This window comes from Cornus florida, unplaced genomic scaffold (genome assembly GCF_030987335.1).
Source record: "Cornus florida cultivar Cherokee Brave unplaced genomic scaffold, ASM3098733v1 CherokeeBrave_3.0.0_Hap2_Chr10, whole genome shotgun sequence".
Lineage (NCBI taxonomy): Eukaryota > Viridiplantae > Streptophyta > Magnoliopsida > Cornales > Cornaceae > Cornus > Cornus florida.
The window spans coordinates 60,397,713-60,413,436 of record NW_026775580.1 but is presented as its reverse complement, the minus strand read 5'-3'; the positions used below and the strand labels follow the sequence as shown (position 1 = coordinate 60,413,436).

The following is a 15,724-nucleotide window of genomic DNA, read 5'->3' as shown; positions in this document are numbered from 1 at the left end:
AAATTAATATAATTTGGGATAGTATAAAAACTCAAAACTTCTATAATAGCTCTAAATTTTTTTTCATCTATTCAACCTATATCTGGAATAAAAGAATTTATAACAGAGAAAGAATGATTCATCTCACCTTTCCTTTCTTTCCTTGTTTTCTCCTACCGCTTTAAAAAAAAAAAATCCCCTTCCTTTCTTAGTTCCTTTTCCTTTCTTTCTATCAAATAAAACATATAAAAACATTTGATCAAGTGTCTTTTGGTAGTTTTTGATAGTGGTGTGCAAACTGTCGGAGCATCAATTCGATTCCAAGCCATGGTTTTTTTTACCATATATATATATTTTAAAAAACTCAATAACCCACTTGAAAGATTTCGTTCATCAAAACAAATGCAAGTTTATATAATAGATTAAAAATAAATAATAAAAGGACAATACTTAGATTTCAGTGAAAATTTATAATATTCTCACTTATTATGTAGTCCAATTAAAATAAAACACATCATCTTTTGTTAAATAAGTCAGAAAATCGATCATATTCAAATGAGATCGAGTAAAGAAGGTTCAGTTATTATTATTTTTTTTTTTGAGGGTTCAACGTCTGTTCTCTCTCTTTCCGGCACCAACCTTCAGCCCTCTCTATTCACCGTCTTCTTCCTATAGGAACTCATTGTTTTTGCTCTTTATGTTGATGTGTAGCGCCTGTAAATTAAGGAACTCAATTAATCAAGAATTTGCTATATTATTCCTATAGGAACCTATTCATTTTCTTTAAATAGGCACCGAATATAGTGCACTATTATGTTTACATGAAATTAGCAATCTAGGGGAGGTGGCAGTCGAGATAGTGTGGGTTCACAAAGCAGCTGAAGGGTAGGTGGTAATATTGTGGTAGCACGGGTAAGGTGTTTCAGTCTGCTATCAAAACCAAGGAACATAGTTTTTGTGTTAATATGCATGTAAATCCTTAAATCTAACACATAATCGTTCATGGGAAGTCCTTTTCTAAAATAAAAAAAAATCCTAAATGTGTGAAAAAAGAAAAAGAAAAAGAAAAAGATCATACCTCCTTCAAATATTCTTGGCAATTGAATGATGATGTCCAGAACCAGAAACTTGAGAGGAAGAAGATGGTGGAGAGAGAGGGCTGAAGGTTGGTGCCGAAAAGAGATAGAACCAGGCGAAAACTGAACCTCCTTTACCCGATCTCATTCGGGTAGGATCGGGTTTATTTTCTCTTTCTTTATAAGATGACGTATTTTATTTTTATTGGACTAAATAAGAGGTGAGGATATTATAAATCTAAGTATTGTTCATAATAAAATATTGATCTAAGTATTGTCCATTCCTATTTTTGTGAAACAAATTAAAAAATTGAAAGAAAAAACTATTTGTCAGTAGTCTTATCTTTGTATGTAATATAAAAAAAAAACATATTACTTGTTTGTGGTTTATGTTTTTTTTTATAACCGGATTGTCCGTCCCGATTAATTCATTAGACCTGTGCAAAGGTTTCTACAGTAATTGAATAAAGATCCAACTATGTTCAATTCTGACATCATGGTCCAAATCTTTTCTAAATAGACTAACCCTTTAGATTTCATATTATGTTTGTGTAATATATGTTATATTAGTGTAATATATGTTATATATATATTTAGCTTATGTTTTGGTTCACTTTTAATAAATTTGAAATCGAAACAATAAATTAATAGTTCCTTATTTTGAATTCGGATTCAAAATTGAATCATAAAATAACCAAATCGAAATGAAAATTTGGTACAATTCCTATCGATTTTATACCAAGTAGTTTTTTGTGCTTTTGATACCCTCCCTAAAGAATTTAGCTGCCAATGTCGATCATAATTCTGTTGATGAGGGACATTGAGAACATATTGTCTCATGCTATTTTAGAGGTGTTGTTGATTGTAATTCCAGTATTAATTTGATTAATGAATGGTTTTATTTGCCAGAAAAAATTAAAATAAAATAAAAAGTAGAGTCTTAGAGTATGGTGTGTGAGCCTATCGAAAATAAATTATATAGTTTTTTTTTTTTTCTTTAAAAACTAATTGTAGCAATCAGTTTTGTTAAATATTTTTGTATTTAGTAGTATTTATTATACACAGAGAATTTTTTTAATAAATAATACAGACTCAACAATTAATGTCAAATCTCTATCTAATATCCTCCCATTCTCCAAAATGTTATGTGTTGAGTAGCAAAAAAAGTAAAATTATAAAATTCAGTCTTTCTTTTTCTTTATATATATATATATTTGTTATTCGATACTCACAAATTTATTTTGTTTTTATATGGAGTTGATCTTTGACATTTTAAAGAAATTGTACATATTTTTAAAATTCTATTAAATGGTCGGAATTTTTAGGACATAAGAATCTGGTTTTAAACCCTACAAAAGTCAAAATTTATGAATTTTCTATATAAAAAAGAACAGTTAAAAATAATATAATTTCAGAAGATTTTGGACTTTTAAAAAAAAAAAAAATCAGAAGGTTGACATGGAGACAGAGTCAGTCCAGCTCACTGTGAGTGCAATTCATACAGTTCAAAATTTTGCCAAGATACCCTCTTACTTAACCCAAATTTAAGCTTGATTTTGTTTCACCCACCCACAATTAAACCCAAATATTAAAAAATTTAACCCAAATTATTTTAAAATCAATTTTAAACCTTTTAAAACCTGGTCAAATCTTATGCCCTAATTCAAAATCCCTGTCACCCAAATTCAGATCTGTCTCTCCCAAATTCAAATCTGTGTCGTGAGGACACGCACTTTTTATTAGGAAAAAAGGGCAGTCAACCCAACGCGCTCACACTGCGTGGATGTAGTACAACTCATGTTTACACTATCTGATACACCCGCGGATCACTACCGTTGACCGAACCTACCATTTTCGTTCCTAGAAACTCCAAACTTTGTGGTCCGTTGCTTTTCGTCGGTCCACATTCCACAATTATCACATTCTTCACAAGCCTGACGCATCTCCTTCCATCATCCCATTCATTATCTATATATATATATATATCTATAAGTATATGGACAATAGAGAGAGAGTCGACAATCTCGAAGAGAGAGAAAATCAGACAAGAAACTCTCGCGCTCTATAAATTTTAGCGTGACTGCGCGAGAGCATCCAAAAAAGCGGAGAGCTGTGGGTATAATAGAGAGAAACAGAAACAGAGAAGCTAGGTCTGAAAGTAAGAAGGAAAGAGGAAACGGAAAGGAAAGAGGAAACGGAAGTCAATTACTCCGTAGTAGCTAGCCTGCAATGGGTAATGAAAATGGAGAGAGAGTTGAGAGGAAACCCAGATTTCTGTGCCTTCATGGATTTCGAACCAGCGGTGAAATAATGGAGAAACAGGTGACCACCAAATGGCCCCAATCAGCTCTCGAAAACATCGATCTCGTCTTCCCCGACGCCCCCTTTCCGTCACAGGGCAAGTCCGACGTCGAAGGAATCTTCGATCCTCCCTATTACGAATGGTTCCAATTCAACAAGGTGAGTCGGTAGTTCGAATTTTCGTGGTGTCAAATTTTTTTCCACCATTGTTCGAAATGACTGCATGTGTTTGGTAATGAATTATATGATTAAGAGCTCCGACGCTATCATTTTTTTTTTTTTTTTGATATTTCAGGAATTTACGGAATACACAAATTTTGATGAGTGTCTTGCATACATAGAAGACTACATGATTAAGCACGGACCATTTGATGGTCTTCTTGGGTTCTCACAGGTGCTTATTTTCATTAATTATTTTTTATTTTACAACAATTAATTTTATAATATAATATGTTTGAATATTTTTGATTGGTAATGAAATGTGGTGGTGGAAAATTCAGGGGGCAATTTTGTCAGCTGCACTTCCTGGACTGCAGGCGAAGGTACGTGGAAGCCGTTGATTGGTTGTATGGAATAGTAAAATTTAATTTCCTTAGTTGTATTATAGAGACAAAAATGATTAGGACACATTTGATTAGCTAACTTGGTTTGACTCGCTGTTTGGTCCCAGAAGAGTGGAGATTTGAATGGTGGTGGATTGACTGGCATGTTGTTGTTGTTGGTTGGCATTCACAGGGTTTGGCATTGACGAAGGTTCCCAGAATAAAGTTTCTAATAATTATTGGAGGGGCAAAGCTGAGATCACCGTCGCACGCCGACAAGGCATATTCGGCTCCGATGGAATGCCCCACCGTCCACTTCTTAGGTATTCCCGTCTTATGTGTCTATATATATGCATGTCTATATATATATATATATATATATATATAGTTTATTACAATTCAACATACTCGAATGATATGTTGTGACATGTGCCTATATATATATGCATGTCTAGATGAAAGAGAAGAGAATGAGACAATTAATAACTTATTTTTGTTTGTCAAGAGAGAAGGAAAATAATTAAAGTGTTAATTATGAGAAAAAATTAAATAATTTCAAAAATTTTATGATAGCTTTTTTAGTCTTTCCTTCATATTTGGAGGATAAAAATTTGTGAATAGGGAAAAATGACTCATTCATCCTTTTTGTTCTTCTTATCATCTCTCCACCCCCTTCCTTCCTTTCCAGTTCGCACCAAACTTTTTTTCTTTTAAAAAAAAAGGGTTTAGATGACATATTTATAGGGAGAATAAAATGGCTTGTAGTACCATTTTGCTTGTGAAGTTCGGAAAAAATAAAAAGGTTTGGGGTACCATACCTTGAAAATGAAACATAGATTAATTTTATCCTCAATTTTTGTCAAGCAAAATAAATTATTGTTTAATCTACATTTAAACTTTTGATTTGAGGGCAATTGCATGTATTGGGAGTTTGCAAATTATTTGAGAGTCCGGGTCAACTAACGAGTGGGTTAATTAGAAAATCTAACATATGTGATGTAGTTGGCTTTTAAATCCTTATGGTTTCACTGAGACCTGTGTTTGTATTGGTCACAGGAGAGACTGACTTCCTAAAGCAATATGGAATTGAACTGTTGGAATCATTTGTAGACCCTGTGGTGATTCATCATCCTAAAGGCCACACAGTACCAAGACTTGGTATTTTTCCAAATCTATATTATCATAGAATATATAGTTAATTAATTTGTATATTGTGGTTTATGTATTTATTTATTTTTTCTCTGTTTCAGATGAGAAGAGTTTGCAGATCATGCTAAGCTTTCTCGAAAAGATTCAAAAGGTGCTAACAATGAAGGAAGAAGAACAAGAAATAGTCTCCATTTAGGTTCATCATTATCTTAGGAAAACAAATATGCTTAAATGCTGTCATACTTGAATGCCTCTGGTATGGGATGTTGTGGTTCTTTCAAATTGGATCAATAAATTTTATTTATTTTTTACTCATTTTATAATGGACAATGATTTGGAGTCCAAAAGTCGGATTTATGTCATTAAGGTCGGTGAAAGATGACATCATCATGGTGTCATTAATGTCCATGATGTTCGATGACATCAACCATTACTCACATAAAATTAGTCATCCGAATTCCCTATCATTATTCTCTTATAATTTGTTCTACTCCCAAAAATAAATCAGATTCAGAGTTAGATAAATATTGATTTACTATATGGTTTTTAAGATTTTCTTATAAGTATTGTAGTGCAGAAAATCTTGGATTGTATACTCGTATTGATAGAAACCTTTCATTTTTTTGTTGGCAATTTGGGAATCCTCTTACCGTTCGAAATTTTTTTGGGAATTCTCAGCCCCATTTGGATGATAAGAAATAGAGACCTGTGACAAAATATCTTTACCAAGAAAGGAATAAACTCCCAGCCAAGCAATCCAATTTCAACGTCATTATGATTTATGAAGGATGAGAAACATGCTATTAAAAAAATGTTAAATTAAAATATTATGTCATGGGGGTTTTTAATTGTCATTCTGTGATCTGAGTCAAACCTGAAATCTATTTTTCTGTTTCTCTAAGGTAAATTTTAAAACTCAAAAAATTGTAGAAGCTAAGCAGGGATAACACTATATAAAGAAGATCAAACAGAAAAAAGAAAAAGGAGAACCTCGATAAGCCACAAGAGTGTACCCACTCCCAATTCCTTTGAAAATCAATTTGATTATGAAATAAATATATCATATAAGTATATAATCTTACATCCGGTGAATATTTTTATTTTTATTTTTGCGAGTTTGGCTATAATCTCCACTTGGCACGTTTTCTGTGCTCGTAATTTTCAAAACGTGTTTACACAGTTATGAGATGTTTACACAGTTAATCATCAATAACCTCTCTCTTAGGCGATTGCCAAATGTTGAGGTTGTGGAGTTTAAATCACAAGCCCGGTTTATGTTGTCGTTTCCTGAACCCTAGTCGAGGTTCGAGCTGTCAAGTCAACTCGTCGGGTCCACGGCAGTGCCCCTTGAAATATTTTTTTAGAGGTAGCTTGTGTTGGTCACGATAGAAATGGAATCATTCGCAACTGTGATAGCTTCGATCTCAATTAGCATTGTTAACCACATTCGATCGATCTTAGTTGTGTCAGCTTTGATTGCAATAAGAGTAAGGGTCGATCGAAACCTAGGAGTTCTAGGAGTTTCCCATTTTTTTTTTTTTTTTTTTTTTTTTAACACTTTGCCCGCTAAACTAAATTTCTGACTCCACCTTACAAGCAAGGTCTAGAAGTAACATAGTGACTCTCTTTTAACACTTCAAAAAGAGATAATACACATAACTAATGAGAAGTCTAACATAGTGACTCTCTTTTTGACACTTTAACGAGATAATACACATAACTAGTGAGTAATTTAATTATATAATTAGAAAATATGTATATTATATATATACATATTCGGCTCGGTTCTAAAGGTCTTACAATCAGAATTGAACCGTTAAGGAACGGTTGTTTAATTTAAGAATCAGAACTGGAACTGAATCGTTGAACAACTAGAATCGAAACATTAACTTAGTTTGATTCAGACGGATTTTTTTGTACACCTTTGGGGGTGAATGAGGGTTAATATATTCGGACAAAGCTCGGTTGTACTCATTTTTTTTTTTTAAAGGACAATTGAACTTATTGAATTGCACCTATTTATTAGGTAACCAAAACTTTATGAAAAGACCAAACCCAAACTTTAATATGGGTAGTGAGTAAAAAGTGAAAACCTGTTGTAGGCAAGGATGGCAATAGGGGCGGGTTTGGACTGGTGTACCATCTCTTGCTCTTGTAATCGTTTAAAAATTCCGACCTCGTCACCGTCCATTTCCACCTTATTCCTGCAACCGTTTAACATTTTTACTCCCGTCGGTACCCGCCTCGTCCCGTTTAAGACCATTATTTACTTATTATTGAAATAGATTTGCTTTTTATTCTCCCTTCATCTTCAGTTCTTCACCATGCAACATTTCTTCTGATCAAATTTATTTATTACTTTAATATGATTATATAGGGTACTTAATATATATATTGAGAAATATATATATTAATGAAATAAGATTACTTACCTAATTTGTCTATCTAAATAGCCCACTTCGCTCCCGCACCAAATTATTACGAGTTTTTATTATATCAAACTATCCCAGTCCAAATAAGTTAAACGATTTTCAAAATCGTAAAAAACAAAACGGAGCCTTATTCATATCATTCTATGCTGAACCCGCGTATTTAAAAGGTATACCTACGCGAATTATACGCGTTCAGTGCCGTAGGTTTCATTTTCACCTCCGCTTATTTTAAAACCTCTCTCATAGTCTCATATCCCAAGTTTCAAATTTCAAACACTCAACTTCAGAGGATTCAAAGATTCAATTCACCCACAAGAAGCAAACGTAGTAATCAGAACCTTCTAGCGAATATCAATCTCTTTGGTTCTTGTATTTCTCACATCGATCAAAGAAGACAATGAATCAAACCTCGCACCAACCAAACAAGTCCGACTCCGAACTCCACTCCACCGACTACGCCCCGTACCCGAAGCTCGATCCAAACGACGTGGCTCCCCCGCCGGAGAATTGGACCAGCGTCCCCGTCGAATCGCCGCCGACGCAGCAGCCACAACATATTCCGAGCAATCCGGGTGCTCCGCCTCACGAAGCCGCTGCTCCGATCGCCGGAAACGCTGCCACCACCATGCCGGCGGACTCTAACCCTTACGTCTCTCCGGCTCCGGTGCCGACGTCTTCCGCGAAACGTGAGTGTCAGTTGACTTCAATTCAAGTGTGTGTGTTGTTGACTGATCTGATTTTGATTTGTTCTTGAAGTTTTTTTGAATTTAGGCGTTTAAATTTAGTAGGGATGCATGAATTGATGTGTTGGTGATTTTGTTTTGGATTAGTCAAGATGGAGTCGGTGAAGGATGCGCTTGGGAAGTGGGGGAAGGCGGCGGCAGAGGCGACCAAAAAGGCTGAGGATCTTGCAGGAAATATGTGGCAACACTGTGAGTTTTTGCTTTCGGTAGTCTACAAATATTGAATCAATTTCTTAGAAATTTTTAAAGAGCTGAAGTTCTTAAATAGAGATAATTTATAGATTGAAATTTTTTTTTTCTTTTATTTGTTTGAATTTCAAGTGTTTAGTGATAATTGTAGTCTCATTTACTTAAAATTTTAAGTGGAATTATTCCTTTAAGTGGTATCCAAATTGTGTTATCAGACATATTTAATTGAATGAACATTTAATTTATTCAAACATCACCTGGAATTGGTGTTCATGCTCCTGAGTTATTGAGTAAATTCCTTGGAAATTGAACCTATGTGCTTTTTGAAAAAATTTTAAATTCCCTTGGCTGTATAAAGGAATCAGTAAAAAAAGAAGGAATGAATAATGTCATATTTGTTTATCTCTTCGTAATTGCATCTTATTCTGTTTGGTTACATGTGATTGATCCCTGCTTAGGACATATTGCCCTGGTTTACTAATCACAACCCTTTTTAGGAAACTTAGTACATTAAAGTTGAGAAAAGTGCAGAAAATGAAGTATATATGCTAAAGGTTAAAAGCTTGGAGTGCTTCATAAGATATACTTTCCGGACTGTGCATGGATTCCATGCCTGTGAAATGAAATGATCTGGATTTTTTTTTTTTTCGCAATATAAAGTTTGAATTCATTGTCTTTGAATATTAATCATGAGTATTGGGACAAAGAATTCTTGTCAAGAAAGGAATCTGGGGACTCATTTGACCTATGGGTTGATTACGGAAATCTTTTAAACAACAGGACATGGCAACGAGATACCATATGTGTATGGTCATACATGTATATGCATACACACACATACATATTTATGTATCTTAGTTTTGTGTTTATATATGGTCATTTTTTTAACAATATGTTAGCCACTGACTTGACTGTTCTTTACAATTATAACTCTTTTTTCCTGCACAAGTGAAAAATGTAATCTGACATCCAAGATTTGTTGGTTTGAGAAATGTCCAAGATGTAGTAGTGAAAACTGTAACTTCTATAATTAAATTACTGATGTTTAAAATGTGTAGGACATGTGTTAGGGAGTGTGCAATAGGTATTGGTTTCATTCATTTGTTGATGTAGACACAACTCTCTCTTGGAAGTGTTTTTGCTTCCTAGGATTATGCCATAGGTATTCATTTATAGGACATTCTAGAGGATGTAGCATGAATTTGAGGAATGAAAAATGATATTCACATGTCAAATCTTTTTAATTTTTTCCCTAGCCATTATTTTTGTCTATGTTACATGATCCGGGTACCTGTGTGGGACACAAGGATACTTGTTCATGGAATAACTTGTTTTGCTGTTACGAGTTCTCTTTATTTATCTTGATAATTGTAGTACTAGTAGTACTATACCATGCAAAATATAAAATAGATTTGATTTTATGCTCAACTATTGTCAACTACTTTGCCAAGATGTGATTAGTAAGCCCCCCTGTGACATATGAAGTATATTTCTTGAATCAGTGAAAACGGGCCCCAGTTTTGCTGATGCTGCTGTTGGAAGGATTGCTCAGGGAACGAAAATTCTTGCAGAAGGTGGTTATGAGAAAGTCTTTCGACAAACATTTGAGACTGTTCCTGAGGAGAATCTTATGAACTCATATGCTTGCTACTTGTCCACATCTGCTGGTCCAGTTATGGGAACTCTATACTTGTCAACCGCAAAGCTTGCTTTTTGTAGTGACAACCCTCTCTCGTACAAAGTTGGTGATCAAACTCAATGGAGTTATTACAAGGTACTTCCTATTGCACATCTAAATTTCTAGTTTAGGAACAACTTATAATGCCATAACGATATATATGTTATGCCCGATATAAATTTTCGTCATTAATATTATTTGAATGTTTTCAGCATATTGGGTCAAGCTCAGGGATTCTGTTCTGTTTTCCAAGTCATGTTACTTCTGAATATAGCACTCTGCACTCCTTGAATTTGACACTGAATATGAACCTGGATTATATCTGAGAGAAGATCTTATGCTGTTTGCTAACATAGAACTGCCCTTTCATTGTTGTCTGACCTTGCCATTGTTAATATAATTCTTAGGGATATGGGTGATATGATTCAATAAGTTGGCTTTAATTGGAATTTCTAAATAACACAGGGATTTGCAATTTAAAGAAAAAGAGTATTATAACTTGTCTTTTGCTCCTTTTTCTTAAAATTTAAGTCACTATTAAACATTTTTGGGGTTTTGGGGCTAAAGAAGGGATAGTTATCCTACTTGTCTTTTGCTTTTTAATCATAGTGTGAGTTGGTCATTGCTGATTGGTCAAAGAAAATAGAGAATGGCATAAATTGGGATTGAGATAAAATTCAGCTATTGGGTATTTTTAGTCAGCATGTTAGGACTGTAATTCAGCATGCAGGATCTGAACTGCAGGTAAGGTTTGCATAAGATGATTTTTTGCTGCCTTGTAGGTGTCTATTCAACCAAAAAGAGTGCACGTGTGGGTAATCTATTCAACCAACCCTCCTTATCTATTGCATACCAATTTGAATTCAGATTCGCTATTTTCGTTGAATTCAGATTTGCGTAGAAAGGAAAGATTGTACTAAATTTAAAACATAATTACAAAGGTAAGAAAATCATTGTCCATGGGCATAATCTAGAATAAAAACCATCCTTTTCTTTTTAGTAGAATTTTATGCTTGATGGATTGTAAAAATGATTATGTATCTTTCTCGTGGAAAAGGATTTGTTTATTAGGCCTTGATGATCGGACCATCTTTTGGAGCTTTAGATTTGTTATTACATATGACTATTAATGGATTTAGGGGAATTCCTCTTCATTAATAATCTATTGATTAGTAATTGGTGATCAAATCTCGTTTTGGAGTTCTGAAATTTGTTAGTAGCTAGAGTTATAGGAATATGAACAAATTTAGAAAGGAAAAAGATCCTCACGGGATTAATTTTTGGCTGCAAACTAACTATTTTTGTAGAATTCAACCTTTGTTTTGGATTGATGATAGAGATTAAGAAATTGATGATACAACTTTCTCTAGGCAAAATATTTTCTTATTTAGTCATTCCTTGTCAAATCATCTTTTGGAGTTTTGAGATTTGTCCTTAGAGGGATGTGAATATATGCTTTAGGGTAATTTTATTGTTTCCAGTGATTTAACTGCTATATTAGAAAAGGATTAGTTGGGTGATAAATTGACTCAAAAAATAGAAACAAGCTATTATTTTTATTATTATTCATATGTTGGGGTGTGGTGGGGTTTTGCAGCCATGGCTTCAGTTGCAGCCACAGGAGGTAAGTTGGTGCTTCCAGCATTCTCCATATCTTTCATCCTTCTCATTAAATGGAAGAAATATATGGGGAAATTTTCTGATTTCTGTCTGAGAGCTGGAACATTTTATGACCATATGAGGCGTGTAGTATATACTCGAGAAGGAAAGTTGAGGAAAAATGTGAAGAGAAAGAATAGTACTAGTGATCCAATTACAAAAGGGGCCTCAACATAGAGAACTGTGAATTCTGAATATGCAATGATTATAGATTGAACTTTATAGATTTGAATGTCAAAAAGGCTGTTTGCTCAAGCTTCAATAGAACATGCATTGAAGTAGACAAAACAAAGGTGTTCTATGAAGGGCAATTCAGTGCATCTTTTAGTCACTGCTAACTCCTTTGAAGTTTAGTGAGCAGTGATCTCACTATATATATATTTATACACACCTTAACTTTTGGTACTTATGGATGTATAATCCATGTGAATTAGTTGTCGCGGAATTGATAGGTGCTATTCGGTTAAATTCTCAAAATTTTAGAGGCTCCATTCCTAATGTCTCCTGTGATGTTGTGGCCCGAATTTGGTGTCGGGTTACGACTTGACGACCTATTGATTGAGCTTTGTGTGGGCCTAAGGGTATGCGGGTATATAAGGGCGTTTAAGGTTTAGAGTGGGATATAGAGAGAGACTGAAAATCGCAGAAAGAGAGAGAGAGAGAGAGAGAGAGAGAGAGAGAGAGAGAGAGAGAGAGCGAGAGCTAGGGTTTTGGGGGCCGAAACTTGTAATCTCTGGATTTTCGCATAGTGAATTTTTTCGCCCCGATCTTCACCGTGGACATAGACACGACTTACGTCGAACCACACTAAATCTTTGTGTGGCGTGTGTATTTTTTGTCGTGTTTCTTGATTGTTTTATTGGGCTCGCTGCGTCTATCATAACAAACTATCCAATAAAATGGAAAAAGGAAGAAGATATAGGTAGATGGAGATGAAAAATTATCGCGATATCGAAATCTCTGATGCATTTTCAGTGTGTATACATACATACAAGCAAATACAATATATATTTATATATATATATATAGAGAGAGAGAGAGAGATGTATTTTCAGTGTTTATATGTAAACACAACCAAATATATGTGTATACATATATATAGAGAGAGAGATGGATGGATAGATAGATAGAGAGAGATGGATGGATGGATGGATATATAGAGAGCTTAATTCTAGGGAGGGTTGGACAGTTATTATTAAACTGAAACTACATAATTATCTTTAGTTTGATGCAGCCTTATCTCCACATGCGGAGAGGCTAGTACTCTTACTCCTTAGTAGTATTACTAAATATATTAGTTGCACTTAATGTTTCTTGACTGTGCTCCTTTTTGATTTTATAGTTTTATCTGTCCAATGTCCATCAGTAATCACATTTTCTTCTTTACTAGAAACTTGTGAACGTATGTATGCATCTCTCCCTCTCTCTCTCTTTTTTCTTTTTTCCCTCTTGTTAAGTAATCACATCATTCTTGGTGAATTTATGTGGTTTTTGTTACAGCTAGACAAACACAAAGTAGATTAGATAACCATCTACTTAGCCATGCAATGTGAATGTGATTATAAATAAATCCTAGAGGCTTGATTATAAATAAATCGAGCTGCTCACGAACAGATTTCACTCCACTCATCTAGGGGCTTGTTTAGGCCCATTTGTTTATTATTTGAGCCAAACTCGAACAAACCTTTCAAGCTCGTTTGATAAACGAGGCAAGCTTGAGCAAGACAAAGCTCATCTTGGTTAGACTTACATTATATAGGCTCACTAACTGCAAATAGGGTTATCCTGGCAAACCCTTGTAGTTTTAATATCTCTATACTTGTTTATTACTATAACTTATGCTAGGTGTCATCCACAGATAATTTTTTTGGTAAATAAATTGTATATTTGGAGGAGTGGGATTGGAGGGTATGGTTGTCTTGGTATATGCAAAGACAACAGAGTGAGTCAAGGAGAATGAGATACAATAGTTTTGGAATTTGGGATGATAATATAGAGAAAAAGTGAGACAGAGAGGGACAATACTTTGCAATATGGAAAGATTCGAGAGAGATTAATAAACAAACGAGTCTAAATAAGATCTCATTTCTCTCGTCTCATCGCGCACCTTCTTTTTAGATCAGCCAATATTTTCTCTTGAAAATTCTTAATCTAGAGGTAAAGCCCTACCCTCATTTGTTGGATTCAATTGAGAGAAGGTTCTAAAGGAGCAAAAGGCACGATGAGATTTGGAAAAGCCCAGCCATGATGAGTTCTCTCTTTTAAGTATTACCTAGGGCTAGTCAATTTTAAAGATATCTCTCATAGATATGTATAGATATAGAGATATATCAATATACTGATAGCATATGAAATGAGCAGAATAGAGCCGAACACGAGCTTGACTGACAAATGCAGATCCAACCTTGGGCATAAATTTATTGCCTTAAATGTGCATTATCATTATATCATATTTGTAGCACTAGTTTCCTAAAACATTTTACACATTTGTATCTTAGGAGTATGTGACCATAGTTTTACCATTGCTGTTATCACATCGATGCTATCATCATCATATTTATTGCCACATTTAGTTAAATACCATTTTGCAGCTTATATATTTTCTGGTATGATCCTTGCTTTCTAATTTTGGTGTGCATTTTATTCTGCGCCTTCCACTGGCTCAATCTGATCCCTTCTAATTAACTGGAAGAAGAATTTTGTTTAATTTATTTTAGTCGTTTGCACTGGCGCCTCCTTTTCACATCTAGATGTACATCTACTACTCATCATCTTCATTAATCTCTTATAAGTTTCAATGTACAAATAGGTGGTCATACCATTGCATCAGCTGAAAGCAGTTAATCCTTCGACAAGCAAAGTGAACTCTGCCGAGAAGTATATCCAGATTATCTCTGTTGACAATCACGAGTTTTGGTTTATGGGCTTTGTAAGCTATGTCAATGCCGTCAAAACTTTACAAGGTGCAGCATCGCAAGCCCACGGCTTCTAATCTGCATGGACTGAAGTTTAGCATTTTGAGCGTTGCGTCGTAACGCATACAAGTTGATGTAGATAAAATACCTATGAGGACAATAATATTGTGATGTATGCTCTAGCTTGAAGGTTCTTCTTAACATGGTGCTTGTGTGTTTTTGCCCTGGTATATCTGGTATGTCAGAGAGTGACTGTTGATTCAAATATTTGTTTTTTGATGTCTTTGTAATTTCACACATTATTTCTACATAAGCATTGACGTTGGTAAAGATTATTTTATTATTGTGGTCTCTCTTCCTAAATCTACATGTCTTGTTACAATGTATGGTTCTGTTGTAATTCATACTATTTTCCCTCTATATATATATATATATATATTCTTTGTACATGAGTGGTTCGAATACTGATTTACAAGTAAAATATCGTGGTGTGAACTCGTGATCCATGACTTTCAGCAGGTGACATGTTACTCATGGTGAGTCGGGTGCAAATGAGTCGAGCACGAACAAGCTCGGGATTGGCTTGTTTAAACATAGAGGTTGAGCTCGTTCATTAAGTAAATAAGGTGAGTTCAAGCTTGATTTTTGAATTCATCTAGTAAACGAACTGATCCCGAACATTGTTAAGCCCGGTTTGTGTATGCTCATGAAGTGTGAACACTGTGCTTGTGTAAGTTGTATGTGTTAATAAACATTGGCGACGTTTGTAAATATATACGCTTATATAGATTTATGTAGGTTCTTGGGCTCAAGAACATAGGCTTGTATGAGTGGAAATGAATAATCTTGAACATATTGGCTTATGTGGATTTATGTAGGTTCGTGGGTTCAAGAACATGAGCTCAAACTTAGCCCGAAATGATATTGAAGTTGGGTTCTTTTTTTATATTAAGTGAGCCATACCTAGCTCAAGCTTTTCCAAACAGTGATGAGCTAAGCCACTCAACGGTATAAGTTTTTGTGTCGGATGATAAGTATCTGTCTCGTTACAAGTGGTATCA

At 34.5% G+C, this 15,724-nt stretch overlaps 2 protein-coding genes across 2 annotated transcripts; both read left to right on the top strand.

The window, feature by feature from the left end:
• Positions 1-3,039: 3,039 nt before the first annotated feature.
• On the top strand, positions 3,040-5,362 carry LOC132278888 (uncharacterized). The gene is made up of 6 exons (XM_059780789.1): positions 3,040-3,515; positions 3,652-3,750; positions 3,857-3,898; positions 4,092-4,221; positions 4,955-5,056; positions 5,149-5,362. The coding sequence occupies exons 1-6, from the start codon at positions 3,285-3,287 to the stop codon at positions 5,241-5,243; spliced, it is 699 nt and encodes a 232-aa protein (XP_059636772.1). The 5' UTR covers positions 3,040-3,284; the 3' UTR covers positions 5,244-5,362.
• Positions 5,363-7,669: 2,307 nt separating this feature from the next.
• On the top strand, positions 7,670-15,026 carry LOC132278637 (GEM-like protein 1). Its single transcript, XM_059780474.1, has 4 exons — positions 7,670-8,165; positions 8,310-8,411; positions 9,914-10,185; positions 14,558-15,026. The coding sequence occupies exons 1-4, from the start codon at positions 7,877-7,879 to the stop codon at positions 14,738-14,740; spliced, it is 846 nt and encodes a 281-aa protein (XP_059636457.1). The 5' UTR covers positions 7,670-7,876; the 3' UTR covers positions 14,741-15,026.
• Positions 15,027-15,724: the final 698 nt, after the last annotated feature.